Below are 20046 nucleotides of genomic sequence, written 5' to 3'. Positions count from 1 at the left end.
TCCCCCTGGAATTCCCATCCCCCTGGAATTCCCATCCCCATCCCCCTTGAATTCCCATCACAATCCCCCTGAAATTCCCATTGCCATCCCCCTGGAATTCCATTCCCAATCCCCCTGGAATTCCCATCCCCCTGGAATTCCCATCCCCATCCCCCTTGAATTCCCATCCCAATCCCCCTGAAATTCCCATTGCCATCCCCCTGGAATTCCCATCCCAATGCCCCTGGAATTCCCATCCCCCTGGAATTCCCATCCCCCTGGAATTTCCATCCCCCTGGAATTCCCATCCCCCTGGAATTCCCATCCCCCTGGAATTCCCTTCCCAATCCCCCTGGAATTCCCATCCCAATCCCCCTGGAATTCCCATCCCCCTGGAATTCCCATCCCCGTGCCCGCGGGGCTGTGCCAGCCCAGGTGGGTCCCGGCCCTGGTTCCTGGGGCAGCTCCTGCCACGTCCCCCGCGGCTCCAAAATCGATCGGTGGCCGCTCCCCGCTGCTGTTCGTGCTGGGGCTGGAGATCAATGCAGCTCGCTTGGCTGGGGACGCGAGGGGAAGGAATTTAGGAGAGGCAAAAGCGCCCGGGTGATGCTCGGCTTAGCTCGTTGCTACGCGACCCCGTGCGGTAACCATGGCAACGCCCGGTACAGCCCTTTTCTGGGACAGAAATCGGGAATTGGGATCCTGGAGGCTTCTCACATCGCCCTGAGCGCGGGCTCAGCAGCCCAAATGTGTCCCAGTATCCCCAGGGTTTTCTTTTGCAGCTACAACTGGGTTGGTTTTGTTTTGCAGTTATTCCTTAAAATAAAAAAAAAAATTAAAAAAAAAAAAAAGTGGAATTTTCCTGATTGTCAGCCTTTGGATGAGGAAACCCTGGCCAGAAGAGCAATAAAACTGCAGGGGAGCTGAGCAGGCAGTGCTCACACGAGCCGTGTTGTCCTGCAAGCAAAGCAGTAGATTTGTTCTGGGCTTTTTTCCTGGTGGAGAGAAGGGAATCGTGTCCTTGTTCCTGCAGGGTCAAAGCCATTGGAACAGCCACAAAGAAACACTCCCTGCTCGGAGAGCATCAGCTCCTGATTGCTTCTCCCGGGGAACGGCCCCAAGAGCAGGGAAAAGTGGGAAACGGGGGCCTCCTGCTCCCCTCAGCCCTGTCCTCCTCAGGAATTCCTGCTCCCCGCGTTTCTCCTTCTAAGGAACTCCTGCTCCCCTCAGCCCTGTCCTTCTCCTGAAGAGTTCCTGCTCCCCACACCTCTGTCCTTCTCCTGAGGAGCTCCTGCTCCCCTCAGTCCTGTCCTCCTCAGGAATTCCTGCTCCCCACGCATTTCTCCTTCTCCTGAAGAGTTCCTGCTCCCCACACTTCTGTCCTGAGGAATTCCTGCTCCCCACACCTCTGTCCCTCTCCTAAGGAACTCCTGCTCCCCTCAGTCCTGTCCTCCTCAGGAATTCCTGCTCCCCACGCATTTCTCCTTCTCCTGAAGAGTTCCTGCTCCCCACACCTCTGTCCTGAGGAATTCCTGCTCCCCACACCTCTGTCCCTCTCCTAAGGAACTCCTGCTCCCCTCAGCCCTGTCATTCTCCTGAAGAGTTCCTGCTCCCCACGCCTCTGTCCTGAGGAATTCCTGCTCCCCACACCTCAGTCCTTCTCCTAAGGAACTCCTGCTCCCCTCAGCCCTGTCATTCTCCTGCTCCCCTCAGCCCTGTCATTCTCCTGAAGAGTTCCTGCTCCCCACCCCTCTGTCCTTCTCCTGTTCCCCACACCTCTGTCCTTCTCCTGCTCCCCTCAGCCCTGTCCCTCTCCTGAGGAGCTCCTGCTCCCCTCAGCCGTGTCCCACTCAGCTGCACAGTGGCCCTGGGAGATCCCTGTCCCACACCCTGCACTGACCTGGCTGCTCCGTGTCCCCCGAGCCCCTGGCAGCGGGTGCAGCAGGGCTGGAGCTGCTGCTGCCCCTTCCTGTGCTCTCCTGGCTCCCCTTCTCTGCTCCCTCCGTGCGTGCCAGCTCCACACCCCAGGAAATGTTTTCTTTGCAGTGCCAGCCTGCCTTCGTGGGGACTGAGGTCCTTGTCGCTTTGAAGATCCCAGCGATCTGACTGCTTTGAATTCATTTGTTTAATGAACCTCAGGGGGCCACTGCACTGAAGCGTTCCCAAATAAGTTCAGAGCTTTGCAGTTTCTCCACTAATTAGGGACTCCTTTGGGGCTAAACACAAGAGGTTCTGCTGCTGTGTTTGAAGCCGGCAGAAAGCCAAGGCAGGGCTGAATCTCCAGCTCAAGTGAAGCATTTTTAATGTTTTTCCCCCTCTATTTTAGTTTCCCTCTCCCCCACTAGTGCAGTCACCAGGCACGAACACAGATGATCAGGTCAAGGTGCTCTGAGACGAGGGGAAGGGTTTTAGCAAAGCCTGGATAAAGCAGCCCAGTTCTGCAGTGTTTTCCTGCACTTGTGGCTCTTCCACAAGCCCTTTCCTCAGTGCCTGCTCACCCACTCACTGCTCAAGGCTCCTGGAGCTGAACTGAGAGCTCACATCCCTCTGGAGGAGCTGTCCAGGAGCAGCCGAGCTCAGCTCTTGCAAGCTCAGAGCAGGGACCAGCTCCTCAATGCCAGCACAGGCCACATCTTGCACCCCTTACAGGGGCTTAGGGTGGGAAACCAGAGAGAAAATTCTCCTTTCAAACTGCCTCAAGGATGTGAGAGTCTCACAGCTGAGAGATGCAAGGCAAAATCCACTTGTAGCAACTTTTCCCAATTCTCCTTTTTTTTAATCCAAGAGTTTTCTTCCTTTCTGTCCTTTGCCTGCCCCTTGTCCTCCAAAAAGTGAAATGCACATGTCCTGGATCCAAAAGAAAATAAAAATTCATACTCGTTAGAAGGAATCAGGAAAGAAATTGGTATCTCTTGCAATTCATCACTGCTCAGAACTCCCCCAAAGCCAGAAAGGGGCTGCTCAGAATCCACCCTGCGGTGCTGGGGGCACCGAGAGTCCTGCAGAATGAATTGCCAGGCACATTAATTACTGATTAAATAGGAAATCCCCAAATACCATTAGGAAGGGATGATTAAACACGCTCCACAGATTGGATCCATCGTCCTCCCAGCCTGGCTGAAGTCACCTTCCTGGTGCTCGGGTTCAGCAGGACAAAAGGAGCCCAGCAGGTAAATAAATGGTCTCAGCAGGGAGCTGGGAACCCCTCCCTGGGATAAAGCTGTGGATTCCTCATCCAGGACCACCCATCTTGGCTCTGCAGCCAAAAAAATGCTCATTTTCCACCTGGGAGTGGGCAGCTGCGGCGGCAGCAGGCTCTGCTCCCAGCCCTGGGCTCAGCCCATCTGCCCCACCCAGCGCTGCCAGGAAAGGGAAGGAGGCAGCAAAACCTCCCAGGTTCTGGAAATTGCTGTCCAGGAGGGCAAACCCGGAGCTGGGAGCGGGCTCAGGTCAGGGGGGACAAAGCTGGGTCCAGGGCAGGGCTTTGCTCAGACAAAAAGAGGGGACACGACCGGGGCATGGTCCTGGGATGGTTAAACTGGTTCTGCTCCCGTCCAGCCACGCTGCCAGGCTGGAGAGCAGCCCCAGGGAGTGCCCAGCGAGGCTCCAGCCTGGCAGCTCCCACAAGGGGTCACGGATGGCTCCTCGGGGCCAGGCCCAGGTGAGTGCAGCTCTCAGGTGAGTGCAGATCACAGGAGAGTGCAGATCACAGGTGAGTGCAGCATTGCAGGTGAGTGCAGCTCTCAGGTGAGTGCAGCTCTCAGGTGAGTGCAGCTCACAGGAGAGTGCAGATCACAGGTGAGTGCAGATCACAGGTGAGTGCAAATCACAGGTGAGTGCAGCTCACAGGTGAGTGCAGCTCTCAGGTGAGTGCAGCATTGCAGGTGAGTGCAGCTCTCAGGTGAGTGCAGCTCTCAGGTGAGTGCAGATCACAGGTGAGTGCAGCTCACAGGTGAGTGCAGATCACAGGTGAGTGCAGCTCACAGGTGAGTGCAGCCTCACAGGTGAGTGCAGCTCTCAGGTGAGTGCAGATCACAGGTGAGTGCAGCTCTCAGGTGAGTGAAGATCACAGGTGAGTGCAGCTCTCAGGTGAGTGCAGATCACAGGTGAGTGCAGCTCTCAGGTGAGTGAAGATCACAGGTGAGTGCAGCTCACAGGTGAGTGCAGCTCACAGGTGAGTGCAAATCACAGGTGAGTGCAGCCTCCCAGGTGAGTGCAAATCACAGGTGAGTGCAGATCACAGGTGAGTGCAGCCTCACAGGTGAGTGCAGCATTGCAGGTGAGCTCAGCCCCGCAGGTGAGTGCAGCTCACAGGTGAGTGCAGCCCCCCAGGTGAGCCCAGCCCCCAGGTGAGCCCATCCTCCCACCCCCGTGTCCCCGGCATCCCCCTCCGCTGCCTCGCCCGGAGCCTGAGCGCAGCGGGGCAGTTCCCGACCTTGCTGATGGAGGAGCAGCCAGGCGAATTCCAGCCCCTGCGCTTCCAGAGGGAGCCGCGTTCCTGCTGCTGCTGCCCACGGGGGAAATGCAGATGCACAAATGTAAATCCGCCTTTGCAGGTGTGCGGAGCCCGTCCCAGCGGTGCAGCAGCCGGACAGCAGCGCTGGCACTGCGGGGAGCTGCTGCCATCTCCTGGGTTGCCCTGGTTTTTAAGTGTTACGTTTTCTTTTGTAGTTCTTCTGAAAGTTTTAAAGTTCTCATAAAACTTTTTTGACCTCCTGATGTTTACATATTTCTACTGGAGCTCTCACGCACTGTCCATGTAAATAATGATTGTTTTGCATTTTTCTTTGTGGGAAGAGAATTGATGGGCTGTTGGTTCCACCAGTGTGGTTGGAGAGGTGGCAATTCCATCCTCCAATCCGCTGTCACTTTTGGAATTCTATACATTACAAACTCAGAAATAAAACTTCCTTTTTCTCTTTTGAACTTACCAAACTTCTGTGTGCTCAGTTCGTGTCTGAGAGTGACACTCCTGTCCCCAGAGCCGCTCCCGGCGCCGCCTGCCCGGCCTGTGGCAGCTGAGGTGGCACTGAGGCAGGTGTCACCTTCCTGGCATTGCGTGACAGAGGCCGAGTGCGTGTGACACGGGGACAGCCAGGCCCACAGGGCTCTGAACCGGGGCACCACCTGGGAGTCACCTGGGAGTCACCTGGGAGTCACCTGGGTGTCACCTGGGTGTCACCTGGGCACCCTGCCACAGCAGCGCTGCTGCAGGTGGCACCTGGGCAGGCTCCTGTCCCCACCCCAGGGCTGGGGACACCAGGGATGGAGCTGGGGGCACCAGGGATCCATCCTAGAGCTGGGAACACCAGGGATGGATCTGGGGACACCAGGGATCCATCCTAGAGCTGGGAACACCAGGGATGGAGCTGGGGGCACCAGGGAGGAAGCTGGGCACACCAGGGATGGACTGTGGACACCAGGGATGGACTGTGGACACCAGGGATGGAGCTGGGCACAGCTGGGATGGAGCTGGGGACACCAGGGATGGACTGTGGACACCAGGGATGGAGCTGGGCACAGCTGGGATGGAGCTGGGGACACCAGGGATGGAATTGGGGACCCCAGGGATGGAGCTGGGCACACCAGGGATGGAGCTGGGCATACCAGGGATGGAGCTGGGCACACCAGGAATGGATTTGGGCACACCAGGGAGGAAGCTGGGCACACCAGGGATGGACTGTGGACACCAGGGATGGAGCTGGGCACAGCTGGGATGGAGCTGGGCACACCAGGGATCCATCCCAGGGCTGGGCACACCAGGGATGGATCTGGGCACACCAGGGATGGAGCTGGGCATACCAGGAATGGATCTGGGCACACCAGGGATGGAGCTGGGCACACCAGGGATCCACCCCAGGGCTGGCCCAGGGGCAGTGCAGCACAGCCAGCCTGGCTGTGTCCCAGCAAGGCTCTGCAGACACAAAAGGGAGCAGAGCTCTGCTCCAGCAGGAGAACTCTCTGCCTTTGGGGACAGCAGCTGCGGGAGGAAGGTGAGCCCAGAGCTCCCAGAACGAGCCCTGGCTGCTGCTGCTCCTGCCTCCTGTGACCAGGGAGCTTCTGGAGAGTCCAAAGGAGCAGGAGAGCTCCCTTGCTACGCTGCTCGCTTTGGGGAAGAGCCTTTGGGCAAAATCTTTGTCCCTCCTGCCCTCCCCTCTGCCCTCCCCTCCCTGTGGGTTACGAGGGGGCTTTCAGGGCCTCCTCCCTGCAGACAACAATCCACCTTCTGTTCTTGCATCCTGGCCAGAGCCCTGCCAGGGCTGACAGGCTGGGATAAACCTCCGAGCTGGAGATTCCCCTGCTGCCCGTGGGAAATGCCAGGCAGAGCTGGCAGGGCACCTTGCCCAGGCGTTTCCCCGCAGCCAGCCCGGCACACGGGGATGGCAGCCTCCGTGTCTCCTCCTGATGCAAAATCCATTCCTCATCTCATTTGCAACCCCAGCGAGCCACGAGGCTGTGCCTGCCCTGCTGCCCTCTGTGTTTTCCCTCCTGGCTGGAGGCAGGTGGATTTCTGGAGCTGAGGACACTGGCTGCCAAGCCCTGAGCCCATCCCAGCTCTGGGAACTCACCCCACACCTTCAGCAGGACAAGGAATCTTTTCAAGCCAGCTCAGCAGTTCAAGCAGGAAAAAAAAAAAAAAAAAACCAACCCTCATCCCCACATTTACAAAACATAATATTTGCAAAACAGCCCAGTAAATCTCAACTGTTTTTCACATGCAGAGCAAATAACCCCATAAACCCTGGCGAGGAGCTCAGAGCAAACACTGCTCTCCTTGCCCAGGGCTGGGCAGAGTCCACCCTGTGCCAGGCAGGGCCAGCAGCCCTGGGAGAGGAGGGGAAGGGAGAGGATGCCCCGATGTGCAGGGTGCTTGCAGCCCAGCCCAGCCCAGCCCAGCCCAGCCAGAGCAGCTCCAGCACCAGGAAATGGAGCAGAGAGAGCTCCCTGTCCTTGCCTTCCTGTCAGTCAGGTTCAAAGAGAGAAACTGAGAGTTTCTAACCAGGCAGAAGCCTGAGAAACTGTTGAGAGGAATGGAAATAAGGTTCTTTATCTCTCTCGTTGTTCACATAGTTTATAGATAATTTTGCCAGTGTCCTAACTCTAAACTTTATTACTCTAACCATATTACTATTTTTATAACTATGTTATTATTATTAAACTTTTAAAATTTTTTAAAAAACCAAGTGATTGGCATTTCTCACACTGGGGACCCCAGGAATATCCATTTCACTCGTTCCTCTCGCAGATCAGCCCAGAGCTGCTGCCAGGCTGATACCTCCTGTCTGTTTGCCAAGAGGCAGCAAAACCCCAATCATCCCATCTGCTGCAAGGCTGCCGTGTGGGCGGAGCAGGGAAACACCCCTGCAGCATTTCCAGGCTGAGGGTCAGCCGCTGGAAATGCATTTCCAGCATTTCCAGCCCTGAGGATTGGAGCTGGGGCTGCTGTCCTTACCCAGGGGCTCTGTTTGCTCCTAAAGCCAGCTGGAGCTGGGGGCACATCCTGCATTCCCCACCCAGGGCTGCTCCTGCCCCAGCCAGAGCAGCCACGGGCTCTGCAGGGCTCAGAATCCCAGAATCACAGGATCCCAGAATTCACAGAATCACAGACTCACAGCATCACAGAATCCCAGAATCACAGAATCACAGAATCCCAGAATTCACAGAATCACAGAATCCCAGAATCACAGAATTCACAAAATCACAGACTCACAGCATCACAGACTCACAGAATTCCAGAATCCCAGAATCACAGAATTCACAAAATCACAGAATCACAGACTCACAGCATCACAGAATCCCAGAATCCCAGAATCACAGAATCACAGAATCACAGAATAATGAGGTTGGAAGAGACCTCTAAGATCATCAAGTCCAACCCATGCCCAAACACCACAACTAGACTACAGCACCAAGTGCCAAGTCCAGTCTTTTTTTGAACATATCCAGAGATGGTGATTCCACCACCTCCCTGGGAAGACAATTCCAGTGCTTTATGATTCTTTCAGTGAAAATCTTTTTCCTAATATCCAACCTGTACCTTCCCTGACGTAGCTGACGCTGTGTCCTCCTGTTCTGTCAGTGCTGCAGGTGGAAGAGACGGACCCCACCTGTCTGAACCTCCCCTCAGGAGCTGTGGAGAGCAATGAGGGCACCTCTGAGCCTCCTCTTCTCCAGGCTGAACAACCCCAACTCCCTCAAACGTTCCTCGTAGGGTTTGTGCTCCCAGCCCCTCTCCAGCCTCGTTGTCCCCTCTGGATGTGCTCAAGCATCTCAATGTCCAACACAAACTGGGGAGCCAGAACTGGACACAGCACTCGAGATGTACAGGGCTCCTGCTGCTCCTTGGATGCTGCTCTGAGCAGCTCAGCCCTGCCAGCTCCTCCCCAAACGTTCTGGGTGCTCCAGAAGCTCAGGTCCCTCTGTAACACACAAATCTCCCACAGAAGTTTCTGTTTCCTGCCCTTCCTGCACTGCGCTTCACACCCATTGGATTGGCTTCATTTCATGGGCTGAGTTAACCATTCTGCAGTCACCTTTAGGGGTAAAAATGGAAATATAAATTGTGGCAAGCACATTTCTCTCCCTCTCAGAGTTTTTCATAGAGGTGCACAGAGAGAAATGAAAAAGAAAACCATTCCTATTTCTGCTCCTTGTTTTTCCCATGTGGGATGTGTGTGGAGAATTGTTTCCCTGGGGTGATGCTTGGTTGGATTCTGGTGAGGATTGTTTGAGCCTGGTGGCCAATCCAACCCACCTGGGGCTGGGCTCTCAGAGAGGGGCACAAGTTGAGTTAGAGTCAGAGAAAGTCGTATGGAGTATTAGTATCCTCCTTTTATACAGTATATTAATGTATTTTTGCATAGTTAGAATAAAGAAATCATTCAGCCTTCTGAATTGAGTCAGACATCGTCATTTCTTCCCATTGGGTTCTCCTGCATTTACAATAATAAATAAATAAAAATAGATTAAAATATTAACTTTACTGCTTCCCAGAGCTCTCTGGCTGTATCCTCTCCCCAAGGCAGGGCTCAGCTCCCACAGAAGATCAACCTCTTCAAGAACCAACAAAACTGAGAAGCCCCTGAGGTCACTGTAACAAAAATTGTCACTTCCAGCAGCCCTCACGAGGCTCTCCTCAGCCCTGGGCAGGTTTTTGCAGCACTCCCATCCTGCCTTTTCTGTCGCAGATGGAATTCCCTGGCAGAGGACAGAGCACAGCCCTGTCCCAGTGACACCCCACTGAGTCACCCCCACCACCCAGAGGATGGCACCGAGCTTTTGCAAGGAGGATTCACACGAAACTGCCCAGGGCAAACAGCACACGGGAGAATCTGCCCTTGCAAAATCCTCTGCTCCCATTCCCGTTCCTTTTCCCCGTTCCTTGTGCTCTCCCACTGCTGATGGGGCTCCCAGGAAGGTTCTGCAGCAGCTGGGAAGAGCAGCTCCCATTGCCAAGGAGCTGCAGCCTTTGAGGAGCTCTCCCTCTCAGCCTGTGCTGGCCCTGGGCAGCAGGGGAGCCCCAGGCACTGCCCAGGGAAGCTCCCAGAAGGGCAGAAAAGAAGATCAAAACCACAGGGAAATGAGGCTCTGCAGGAGAATTTGATTCTGTGAATTCAGCAGACCAGAAAATCTCAATTTTTTTTATTTTTTTTTTGCCCACACTTTGCCAAATTCACCTCCAACCAATGCAGCATCACTGGACATTCTTCCAACACATCCTCCTTTTCCCTGGCACCTTTCCTGCTGCTCTCCTCTTTGCCCTGAACTCCCCTATTCCATCCCTCGTTTTTCTCCCACTTCTGTTCAACTTTTATTGGAAGTATTTCACACAACAACTCTCCAGAGCTGGAGCCCTCTGGGTGAGGAGCTCTGGGGCTGAGGCACGGGGAGATGAGGCCAGGGAAGGAAACCCAAACTCCCACTCAGGGACAAGTGACTCAGCAGGGCCAGGGAGGAGGAGGAGGAGGAGGAGGAGGATGGAGTAAGCTTGGCAAAACCACAGCATGAGGGCATCAGAAACACCAGTGAGGTTCATCCCCTTCTCCAGGGGAGGAGCAGAGTGGATATTATTAAAAAAAAAAAAAAAAAAAAAAAAAAACAGAGAAAAGAGTGGTCAGGCATTGGAATATGCAGTGAGGGATGTGCTTTAGAGTCTCTCCATGCTCCTGGGATTCTGTGACCTGCGAGGCAGAAAGAGAGGCTATTCCCTTCTTTTTTGGGGGAGATTCAGCTCATTTGGAACGCCTGTGTTGCTGATTTGGACTGCTGGAAACAGTGGAACCGTGGCTGGGAGCAGGTTCTGGAGCCATCCCCATCCAGGGACGCTGATTCAGGATCATCACCTCTAATTACCGGGCGTCTCACGCGTCGGGTTTCGCTCTGGGCCCAGCTCCTTCTGCTTTCCCAAGGAGGTGGAAGGTGAGCAGGAGGAATCTCACCTGTTTCAGGGACAGGGAACTGCTGTCCTTGTCCCCAGCACTGATCCCACAGCGCTGCCCCAACAGCTCAGGGGGCACGTGCGAAATCAGCCTCAAAATCAGCCTCAAAATCAGCCTCAAAATCAGCCTTGAAATATTTCAAAATTAGCCTCGAAATCAGCCTTGAAATATTCCAAAACCAGCCTTGAAATCAGCTTCAAAATCAGCTTCGAAATCAGCCTCAAAATCAACCTTGAAATATTTCAAAATGAGCCCCAAAATTAGCCTTGAAATATTCCAAAATCAGCCTGGAAATCAGCTTCAAAATCAGCTTCAAAATCAGTTTCAAAAGCTTCAAAATCAGCCTGGAAATCAGCTATGAAATCAGCCTCAAAATCAGCTTCAAAATCAGCCTGGAAATCAGCCTTGAAATACTTCAAAGTCAGCCTCAAAATTAGCCTCAAAATCAGCCTGGAATTCAGCCTTGAAATATTTCAAAATGAGCCTCAAAATCAGCCTTGAAATATTCCAAAATCAGCCTTGAAAACAGCTTCAAAATCAGCTTTGAAATCAGCTTCAAAATCAGCTTCAAAAGCTTCAAAATCAGCCTGGAAATCAGCCTTGAAATACTTCAAAAACAGCATCAAAATCAGCTTCAAAATCAGCCAAGGGCCTGAGGGGGAAATGAGGAAAAATCCAAGGAGGGGAGAGACAAACACGAGCTGTTTTCCTCTGTTATTTGAGGCGCTCAGCCAAAATTACAGGAGAGGAATCACATCAGGGATGTGTCCCCAGCAAGAAAATGTCATGTTCACCAGAGAGGGGCTGTGAAAGGGGCTTAGGAGAGACCAGCCCTTCACGATCCAAGCAGGATCAGAAGCTGAATTTGAGCATTTTTTTACAAGGATGTTCCCTGTCTGGGTTTTTCGCATTTTCTGCAACTTCAAGAAAAGCCTGGACAAGAGCTGGGAGCAAGACTGGAGCTCCTCCACGTTTCCAGGGTTTCTGCAAGAGGTCACAGTGTGCTCACCACCCCAGGGGACAGGGACAGGGACAGAGCTCAGTGTCCAGCCCACGAATTCCTCAGGGATGTCCCCACTGCCCATCTGAACCCCCTTCAACCCTTGTTTTTCCCCACTTCTCCCCAAGGCTGGGCAGGTAGGAGGAAGTGTCTCTATCAGTGAAACCGCCAAGGGGGTGTGGATGAGTGAGCTGGACGGGGAGGAGGAAATATTTGCATTTACCTCATCACACCCTGGGGTATAAAAGGGGCTGGGAAGGTGTGAGGCTTCCTCAGTTCCCAGGGGCAGGTGGGTGAGGAGGAGGAGGAGGAGGAGGCATCAAAGGGGATCATGGCAGCTTTCCTGCTCCTCTTGGCACCGCTGCTCCTGCTGGGGACAGCAGCTGGCCAAGCAGACATGGAGATGGACGAGTGCCTTTGGCTCTGGAACGTCACCGAAGGGAATTTCTCTGTGGTAATAACACCTGAGACCTACCAGGCCAACACAACCTACCTGGGTAAGCAGCCCTGCCTGCACCTCAGCCTCCCCCTGCACAGAAATCTCTGTCCCTGCCTCAGCCGCCCTCCTGCCTCCTCTGCTTCAAATGTGACATTCTTTTTCTACTTCAGTTCTTTTTCAGCTGAAAAACGGTGCTGTTGTTGCCTCTTTGTTCCTATTTTGTGTTCCCCTCCGCAGCTCAATCCCAAATTCTCTCTAGCTCCTCAGGATGATTTTTTTCCCCCTTTCTCTTTTTGCCTGAGCTTGCACAGAAGGAGCCGAACGCTCTTGAGGAGGCAGAACTTGAGGAAGTCGTTTTGTGGTTTGGTTCCCACACTTTGCCTTTCTCAGGGGCTGCACAGACACAGAAGGGGAAAAGCTAACTTTGGTGCTGACAAACCTCCAGCATCCATGGGAGGAAATGGATTTCACGCTGCAGAAGGATGTGGTAAACTGCAGCCTGACCCTGCCAGCAAATCTCCCTCTGCCCTGAGGCCCAGCAAAACCTAAAATGCTGAGGAAACAGTGGAGGGGAGACATCCTGATCCCTCCTGCAGGGGAGGAGGTGGGAACCGCATGGATTCCCTCCGATCACCCCACAGCAGCGGCTGGGGTTTCTTTCATTTGCTCACTGCTGTTATTTCAGTTTTTTTTGAGCAAAAAATTGAGGATTGATGGCAAGCTCCTGCCTCATGGCAGCTCCTGGAGGTTCTGATGGTTTTGTCAGCTTTGGTTCGGAGCAGGGGTGCTGAGAGGGACGTGGTGGACACTGACAGGGACCTGGGCAGCTCCTCTGTGTCCTGTGGTCCAGCTTCTGCTGGGGACAAAAGGGCAGGGAAGGGCTTGGCAGGGAAGGTGAGGCACGGCCAGGGCCCAGGGCTGCCCACGGGCTCCTTCTCCAGCCCTTTCCCCTGCACAGGGCTCGGCTCGGCTGCCAGGTGTGGCACCCACGGCAGCGGGGCTGAAACCGGCCTCCGAGCAGCTCAGGGGAGGACAACGGGGAGTTTTAACGGGGATTTTTGGGTGAAACAGCCTCTGTGCAGGTGCAGCTGCCACCACCAGTGCCAGAGGTGTGAGCAAACCCTGAGGGCTCGGGGCCCTGGCAGGGCAGGGATGTCATTTTGGCAGAAATGCCATTTTGGCAGGAATCTCATTTTGGCAGAAATGCTGTTTTGGCAGGAATCTCATTTTGGCAGGAATCTCATTTTGCCAGAAATGCTGTTTTGGCAGAAATGCTGTTTTGGCAGGAATCTCATTTTAGCAGGAATCTCATTTTGGCAGGAATCTCATTTTGGCAGAAATGCTATTTTGGCAGGAATGCAATTTTGCCAGGAATCTCGTTTTGGCAGGAATGCAATTTTGCCAGGAATCTCATTTTGCCAGAAATCTCATTTCTCGAGAAATTTCATTTTCTCAGGAATCCCATTTTGCCAGGAATCTCATTTTGCCAGGAATGCTGTTTTGGCAGAAATGCTGTTTTGGCAGGAATCTCATTTTAGCAGGAATCTCATTTTGGCAGGAATCTCATTTTGGCAGGAATGCTATTTTGGCAGGAATGCAATTTTGCCAGGAATCTCATTTTGGCAGGAATGCAATTTTGCCAGGAATCTCATTTTGCCAGAAATCTCATTTCTTGAGAAATTTCATTTTCTCAGGAATCCCATTTTGCCAGGAATCTCATTTTGCCAGGAATGCTGTTTTGGCAGAAATGCTGTTTTGGCAGGAATCTCATTTTAGCAGGAATCTCATTTTGGCAGGAATCTCATTTTGGCAGAAATGCTATTTTGGCAGGAATGCAATTTTGGCAGGAATCTCCTTTTGGCAGGAATGCAGTTTTGCCAGGAATCTCATTTTGCCAGAAATCTCATTTCTCGAGAAATTTCATTTTCTCAGGAATCCCATTTTGCCAGGAATCTCATTTTGCCAGAAATGCCATTTCACCAGGAATCTCATTTTTCCAGGAATCTCATTTTGCCAGAAATGCCATTTTGCCAGGAATCTCATTTTGTCAGAAATGCCATTTTGCCAGGAATCTCATTTTGTCAGAAATGCCATTTTGGCAGGAATCTCATTTCTCCAGGAATCTCGTTCCACCAGGAATCTCATTCTGTCCCCCTTGCTGTCCCGCAGTGGCGATAAGGGACGACAGGAACCACAGCAGCAGCCCGGGGCCGCTCCTGCTGCAGGCCCTGTCCCCCCAGAACACCTCGGTGGGCGAGTGGACGGACACGGCCAGCGGCAACTGCAGCTCTGTGCTCACAGCCCTGCTGAACAGCACCGAGAGCAGAGCCCACTGGACATCCCCCAGCAGCAACCTCTCCTCCGTGCTCATCAGGTGAGATCTGAGACCTGCTCCCTCCGAGCCTCCAGCTGCCCCAGTCACCCCCTCCTACAGATCAGGGGCTGAGCAAATCCTCCAGAGCCCTCTAGGTTTTCTCTCTCCTTTCCCTCTTGGCCTGATTTTAAGACGTGTTAACTTTTCTTTTATAGTTCTTCTGAAAGTTTCAAAGCTCTCATAAAACTTCTTTAGCCTTCTGATAATGCTTACATGTTTCTACCGGAGTTCTCACGCACTATTGATGCAAAAAATGATTTTTACATTCTTCTCTGTGGGAGGAGAGAATTAATAGACTGTTGGTTTGACCAGTGTGGTTGGAGAAGTGGTAATTCCATCCTCCAATCCACAGTCACCTTTAGAACTCTATAAATACCAGATGTTCAAATAAAACTCTCTTTTTTTCTCCTTTGGACTTACCAAGCTTCTGTGTACTCATTTCGTGTCCAGCAGCGACATTTCCCTTTTCCTGTTCCTTCACCTGCTGCCAAAATCCACCCTGGGGGTACTGTGGGAGTTTGGAGATGCTCCCAGCAGTAGAAAAGCAGATGAATTCCATGGAAATGGCCCAGCTGAGCACTTCCATTAGCCCGTGGGAGATGTTTGTCCAAGGGAAGCAGAGCCTTCAGCCTTATCTTCAGAGAGGAAGGACAGCCCAGCTCCTGCCAGGCCTGCTTCCAATTACAGGCAGCAGATGGTTCCCAGTTAATTGCCACCCATCCCCAGCCCAGCCCAGCAGCAGCCAAAACGTGGTGGGAAAACAATTTCAGATGTTAAAAACACCCCCAAAAAAAAAGCTCAGTGTGGCTGGAGGGCAGCACAAGCGAGCTCAGGATGGCTCCAAAATTCCTGTCTCTTCATCTGCTTTCAATGTCCCCTTTCCATCCCCCCTGGGACACTCAGCTTCTCTCCTTTGAACTTGTTTTCCTCTCTCTTCCCTCCTCCTGCAGGGTCTATCTCATCCTCCCTGATAACATCACCGAGCTCAAGACCTGGATGCTGAGCAGAGGTAAATAATCTTCATTTCCAGCACCTGGGGAAGGACACGCCAAGCAGGGCTTCACTCGTGCTCTGGGCTTTGGGGAGAGGGCAAAGAGGGATTCAGGGTGCCTGGAGCTGAAAGAGAGCCCACATCTCCAGCAGTCAGGCAGAGACAGGTTTCCAGCTTAGAACTACAACTTAACACCTTTCCAAGCTCCCCTTTTGCTTTAGGGGATGTGGAACAGCTCCAAAGCAGAGGCCAGGTTTATTTATTTCTGCAGGGGAATGGACTGGGAGCTGTGGCTTTGCTGTCAGGAGTGTTTCTGCTCCTCCAGCCCGGAGGGTGATGCTGCTGCAGGCCAGGTTTATTTATTTCTGCAGGGGAATGGACTGGGAGCTGTGGCTTTGCTGTCAGGAGTGTTTCTGCTCCTCCAGCCCGGAGGGTGATGCTGCTGCTCTGATGCACTCAACCATCCCCTCCTGCACAGAAGCTTTGACCCCTCATTCCTGTGCAATCAGAGTTGCAGCCTCCTGGAGAAGCTCTCAGCTGGTCCTTTGGATTTGTAATCGCTTTTTTTATTTATTTATTTTTCCATTTCAGGGGCAGAAACCACCCCGGTGCCCCCCAGCAGCACTTCGGCCCCCAGCAGCACTTCATCCCCCAAAACCACCTCCACCTCCAACATCACCTCATCCCCCAAAACCACCTCCACCTCCGACATCACCTCATTCCCCAACAGCACCTCCACCTCCAACATCACCTCATCCCCCAAAATCACCTCCACCTCCGACATCACCTCATCCCCCAAAATCACCTCCACCTCCAACATCACCTCATCCCCCAACAGCACCTCCACCCCCAGCAGCACTCCCAGCTCGGTGAGCAGGGCTCAGGGCAGCTCCTGGCTCCTGGCTGCCCTGCTGCTGCTGCTCACAGCCAGCCTGCTCTCCTAGAGGGGACCCAGCCCCTTCTCCTGCTCGGGGAAGCTGGGGCTCAGCTGATTTTCTCAGGGAATGGGGTGCCTTGGCCTGCTAAATGCACTCCCACAGTGAATGATAATGGTTGGTGTGGCCGCCGAGCTGATCCTCCCCTGCTGCCCTCGCCCACATCCCCAGCAAAAGGAAATAGTCTTCAGCAAAAGGAAATATTCCCCAGCAAAAGGAAATAGTCCTCAGCAGAAAGAAATATTCCCCAGCAAAATGAAATAGTCCTCAGCAGAAGGAAGTATTCCCCAGCAAAATGAAATAGTCCTCAGCAGAAGGAAATATTCCCCAGCAAAATGAAATAGTCCTCAGCAGAAGGAAGTATTCCCCAGTAAAAGGAAATATTCCCTATCAGAAGGAAATATTCCCCAGCAAAAGGAAATATTTCTCATCAGAAGGAAATATTCCCCAGCAAAAGGAAATATTCCCCAGCAAAAGAAAATATTCCTCAGCAAAATGAAATATTCCCTATCGGAAGGAAATATTCCTCAGCAAAAGGAAATATTCCCCAGCAAAATGAAATAGTCATCAGCAAAAGAAAATATTCCCCAGCAAATGGAAATATTCCCCAGTAAAAGGAAATATTCCTGAGCAAAAGGAAATATTGCCAGCACAGACCCCTCTGCCCTGGCTTTCTGGACACACAAACGGGTGAGCAGAGCCCCTGCTTTCCTCATCGCCTGTGGCTCTGTGAAGCACCAAGAGAGGAGAATTCTTCCTCCTCCTCCTCCTCCTCCTCCTCCTCTCGGGCAGCGGAGCTGCTGAGAAGCTCCAGGCGGGCTCTGGGTCTGCGTCTTCATCCCCACGTCGTTATTTGGTCCAAAATCCCCAAAATTTTGTTCTTAATTCAGCAGATGATAAAGTTTCTCTTTGTTTTCCCTCTATTTTTTTTTTTTTTCATGGAAAGGCAAGGTGGGCATTTTGTGTTCTTTCTTCTTTTTTTATTTTTTTTTTTTTAATCAACAGCTGATTTTGCTGTAAGGCAAGATCACTTTGTCTTCTTTTTTATTTTCTTTATTTTTTTCCTTTAAATCAACAGCTGATTTTGCTGTAGGGCAAGATTATTGTGTGGGCCAATGGATGTCTTGATTTTTTTATTATTGTTTGTATTTTTATATGTGCAAAACGTTTATTTAGACATTTTCCAACTTGTAGGAAGCAATTTTTTTTTTCCTTAAGCCGATCTAAATAAAATAAGGAATTAAAATTGGTTCTTGCACCTGCCATTATTTCCTGGCTTCGTTGTGATGTTGGTGGGGGGGAGTTTGAAATGATTCTGAAATTTTTGGCTTTGATCCCACATAAAGGAACAAATAAATAAATAAATAAAGGTGATGCCTGAGCTCTGCATGAGTGAGGTTTTTTGGGGGAAGGGTCAGGAACAGATCCCTGCCCCTTTAATCCTCTTGTGCTTCCTCTTCAGGAGGCTGAGCCCCAAACCACAGCAATATTTCAGATCTAAAAAAAAAAAAGAAATCCTGGCTTTAAACTGCCCAAATCCCAGCCAAATCCCCTCATTTCTGCTGAATAAATCCTAATTCCCAAGGGATTGAAGAGCCTGGCTACAAAGGAGCCTGAAAATTTAACACAGGAGCTGAGCACCACAAGAAAAAATCATGCCTGCTCATTTATATTTTTCAGGAATTCAGAAAAAATTGTGCCTGCTCATTTATATTTTTCAGGAATTCAGAAAAAAATGTGCTTGGTCATTTATATTTCTTAGGAATTCAGAAAAAATCATGCATGCCCATTTATATTTCTCAGGAATTCAGAAAAAATTGTGCTTGGTCATTTATAGTTCTTAGGAATTCAGAAAAAATCATGCATGCCCATTTATATTTCTTAGGAATTCAGAAAAAAAATTCCCTCCCCATTTATATTTCTTAGAAATTCAGAAAAAATCATGCATGCCCATTTATATTTCTTAGGAATTCAGAAAAAATTGTCCTGCTCATTTATATTTCTTAGGAATTCAGAAAAAATCATGCGTGCCCATTTATATTTCTCAGGGACTCAGATATCAGGTCTAATAGGGAAATTTTGTTTAAAATTCCATCAGAATTGTCCAAAATATTACCCCTAAAAGTTGATGGTTGTGATTAAACAGCTGCTAAGGCTGGTTTGGCTTTCAGGTTGAGCTTGCACTCAATTCTTGTTTGTTCAAATGGTACAAAAGCCATGATTTGCCTCAAAAAATAAAGATAATTCTCCCTCCCGTGCCCTCAGTGTAAATTCCACTTTTTTCATCCCAATTTCCACTTTTTTCCCTGTTTCCTGATGCATTGTGGGGGGCTTGGGCTGTAAATCCAGAATTCCCCAGCACCGTTTCACAGGTGAAATTTTGACCCTGCAGTGCTGCATTCATGGAATGTTCTTGCAGAATTTCGGAGAAATTACTTTTTTAGTGCCCAGCCATTAAAACTGGCATCTGTTTAGCAGGCAGGGTAATTAGCAGAGTTAGGGACACGCTTTATCAGTGCACAACACACAATAAAATCCTAATTAGTGCTGGAAATGACTGCTCAACTCCAATCTCTTTGTTGATCCATCTATCTCCTAAGATTACAGCCTTAAATAAATGTGAAATTGTATTTAAATATCCCTGTGGCACCTCCCATGTCCCAGATCAGCTCCTGCTGCTTTGTCCCACCCGTGAGCCTCACCAATGGCATTTGCATTCATTTTTACTCTATTGGGCAGCAAAAATGAACATTTCCTTTCACACCCTGTTTTCTCTAGAAGATCTGAGGGAAAAAAAATTTTTAAAGTGCTGAAAGCTAAATTCACAATAAAAAAAAGCTAAAAACTTAAATTTCACAAAAACAACCAGGCAGAGCTCTGCCTCCAGAAGCAGAGAAGGGCTCTGAGGATGTCCCAGATGAGCTCTGAGGTCAAACTCCTCACCCACATCTATGAAACCCTCAGCTCACCGTGGCAGAAAGCTGTTACTGGCAGTGCCGAGCTCTTAAAACATTGATTAATCATGAACACAACGATTACAGCTGCATAAAGCCCTGTAAAAAATTCCCCCATCCTCCCCGTGACTTCCTGTAATCCCTGAAGTTTTATTTGCTGTGCCATCACACCTCAAACAAGTCAGCAGAACAGCCCCAACCTTCTGGATTAGAGACAAAATTCTCACTGAACCATCTTCCCGTGGGCGTCACAGGAGGAATTCTGGGGACAACATGACATTTAGGGTTGAATTTGCTCCATTTCCAGCCCAAAAAAAAACCCCAGAGCTGCAGAGTGAGATGGGGTTTTCACCCTGGGGCTCTTCTTGGTGAGTTCCCCCTCTCAGCTGGGAGAGCAGAGGGAGCAGAGGGGACACCTGCAGACCTGGGGCACAAACATTTGGCCCAGAGGTGCCTTGAACTGGGACAGAGTTGGTAAATCCTTTGCCACACTCACTGAATTTCTAAGCAGATTTACAGGGAAATATTTGTTCAATCCTTTGCCACACTCACTGAATTTCTAAGCAGATTTACAGGGAAAGATTTCCTCAATCCTTTGCCACACTCACTGAATTTCCAGGAACATTTACAGGGACAGAGTTGATAAATCCTTTGCCACACTCACTGAATTTACAGGGACAGATTTGTTCAATCCTTTGCCACACTTGCTGAATTTCCAGGTACATTTACAGGGACAGAGTTGATAAATCTTTTGCCACACTCACTGAATTTCTAAGCAGATTTACAAGGACAGATTTGTTCAATCCTTTGCCACATTCATTGAATTTCCAGATACATTTACAGGGACAGATTTGTTCAATCTTTTTCCACATTCACTGAATTTCCAGGCACATTTAGAGTTGATAATCCTTTTCCACACTCACTGAATTTACAGG

General features: G+C 50.9%; 2 protein-coding genes and 1 long non-coding RNA gene across 3 annotated transcripts in view; 1 reads left to right on the top strand and 2 right to left on the bottom strand.

The window, feature by feature from the left end:
• HSPB2 (heat shock protein family B (small) member 2) overlaps nucleotides 1-20046 on the bottom strand; it is a 486398-nt gene that overhangs the window by 349331 nt on the left and 117021 nt on the right. The window lies entirely within an intron of this gene.
• On the bottom strand, nucleotides 357-5326 carry LOC110470470 (uncharacterized). Its single transcript, XR_002465422.3, has 3 exons — nucleotides 4415-5326; nucleotides 1880-2826; nucleotides 357-536 (listed from the first exon to the last, which is right to left on the bottom strand). It is a non-coding gene; the product is annotated as an uncharacterized LOC110470470 (long non-coding RNA).
• On the top strand, nucleotides 11667-17398 carry LOC146765474 (uncharacterized). Its single transcript, XM_085560258.1, has 4 exons — nucleotides 11667-11915; nucleotides 14027-14231; nucleotides 15182-15240; nucleotides 15814-17398. Exons 1-4 carry the CDS (start codon nucleotides 11750-11752, stop codon nucleotides 16164-16166), a joined length of 783 nt encoding a protein of 260 aa, XP_085416384.1. The 5' UTR covers nucleotides 11667-11749; the 3' UTR covers nucleotides 16167-17398.

Source organism: Lonchura striata, chromosome 24 (assembly GCF_050655825.1).
Source record: "Lonchura striata isolate lonStrDom1 chromosome 24, ASM5065582v1, whole genome shotgun sequence".
NCBI lineage: Eukaryota > Metazoa > Chordata > Aves > Passeriformes > Estrildidae > Lonchura > Lonchura striata.
Note: the sequence above shows the minus strand (reverse complement) of the source record. Positions and strands in the feature narration are given on the sequence as shown.

Excerpts from the sequence above, each read along its gene's own strand:
- LOC146765474 (XM_085560258.1), top strand. The coding sequence starts at position 11,750 with ATGGCAGCTTTCCTGCTCCTCTTGGCACCGCTGCTCCTGCTGGGGACA. Across the intron at positions 11,916-14,026 it reads GGCCAACACAACCTACCTGG|TGGCGATAAGGGACGACAGG; the intron begins GTAAGCAGCCCT and ends GCTGTCCCGCAG. Across the intron at positions 15,241-15,813 it reads GACCTGGATGCTGAGCAGAG|GGGCAGAAACCACCCCGGTG; the intron begins GTAAATAATCTT and ends TTTCCATTTCAG.